General features: G+C 66.8%; 1 protein-coding gene across 1 annotated transcript in view; it reads right to left on the reverse strand.

Annotated features, from left to right (window-relative positions):
- LOC113217639 (protein trachealess) overlaps window positions 1-1,351 on the reverse strand; it is a 106,931-nt gene that overhangs the window by 8,586 nt on the left and 96,994 nt on the right. Inside the window, exon 8 of the mRNA XM_052263636.1 lies at window positions 72-262. Within this exon, the coding sequence (XP_052119596.1) occupies window positions 72-262 (191 nt within the window). The remainder of the gene's footprint in view (window positions 1-71; window positions 263-1,351) is intronic.

Here is a 1,351-nt window from a genome sequence, read left to right on the forward strand (position 1 = left end):
GGCAGGTAGGCTTCGCGCCGCACGCGCGCGCTCGACGGGCCTGCCCGCCCGCGCCCCACCCGGGGCCCCGCGCCCGCCCCGCACTCGTCTGGGCCTTACCGTCGGGGTTCATGGTGCCGGTCGCCGGCATGCCCTCCTCGCTGGCGGCGCTGCCGGGGGACGCCAGCCCCTGCGGCGCCAGCACGAGGCCCAGCTGCTCGGCCACCTCCTGGTGATCGGCGTGGTGCACGTAGTCGAACACGGAGCTGCCGGTCATCTCCACCTGCAACACAGAGAGAGTCCCGGTGAGGAGGGTGCGCCGGACAGAAGTCGGGGGTGGGGCCGTGGGGGCTGCGGGGGGAGATGCGGGGGAGCTGCGGGGGGAGCTGCGGGGCCCGCGGACGTGACCGGATGGAAGTGGCAGCCATTTTGTTGTGTGCCCCTCCGCCCGCCCGCCCCTGCGCCGCGCCTCGCCACAGAGGGAGCCCCAATCTACCTCCCCTCCCCCGCTCGCCCGCGCTCCCCCGGCGCCCAGCGCCCCGCGGGGCCTCGCCTCCTATTTTCACCTCCTAACCGTGCTCCGTGCCTGCAGTACGTGTATTTCAATTTTGGCCGGGATTTCTTTTCGCCTCGCTGTTCCTTGTCCACTGCCCAGTACTGGGAGGTCGGGAAAGACAGGCGGAGGAGGAAGGGAAAATTGTGGGGGGGGGGGTTGTAGTCGTTCTGCCGGATAAACATCCTGGTGATGGCACTGTTCGGAGCTGGCCGCGCCCCGTCCCTAGGTAGCTCGCAGTAGCTTGGCTGTACAGGTGCGCCTTGAGCTAAGCTACGAGCGGCATGGCGGAGTGTGGTGGCACGAGAGGGGGGGGTCGTCCGGGACCATGTCGCGCATACTGAGGGGGCAATGATACGAGAAGGATCCCCCGTGCGGTATGGGAGCCGCGTCGCGTCCCACTCTCCCCGCCCCGCCCCACATCAAGGTGAGCTCTCCTGCGGCCCAGCACAACACGCTTGCGAGCACCGGTACGACACTGCTCCCCGAGTGAATCACTCGCCTGCGTGTCTCCACGCTCCGACTCCGAGGATGATGATATTCAGGCCAAACTTGGCAAAAAACAAGGCTGCTATAAACAAGCCTTGACTGAAAGAAACAAAACAGTCTCGAACTGGCCCCATCCCCAACGTACTCTGCAGTGGAAACCCTTTCCTGCACCCAACAGCCCAGAGGGTTGTTTTCGGTACATTTTGTTCCTTCACGGCTGCATGATGCCTCTGCTGATGTCCGTACGTGAGCCGGGGACCGAGGGTGGCGTCGGCGGGCTGAGGTGGGGCGGTGGGGGTGGCCTGGCTCGGCGTGGCGGGGCGTGGTGGG

This window comes from Frankliniella occidentalis, unplaced genomic scaffold, assembly GCF_000697945.3.
Source record: "Frankliniella occidentalis isolate FOCC.00 unplaced genomic scaffold, Focc_3.1 Scaffold13, whole genome shotgun sequence".
Classification (NCBI taxonomy): Eukaryota; Metazoa; Arthropoda; class Insecta; order Thysanoptera; family Thripidae; genus Frankliniella; species Frankliniella occidentalis.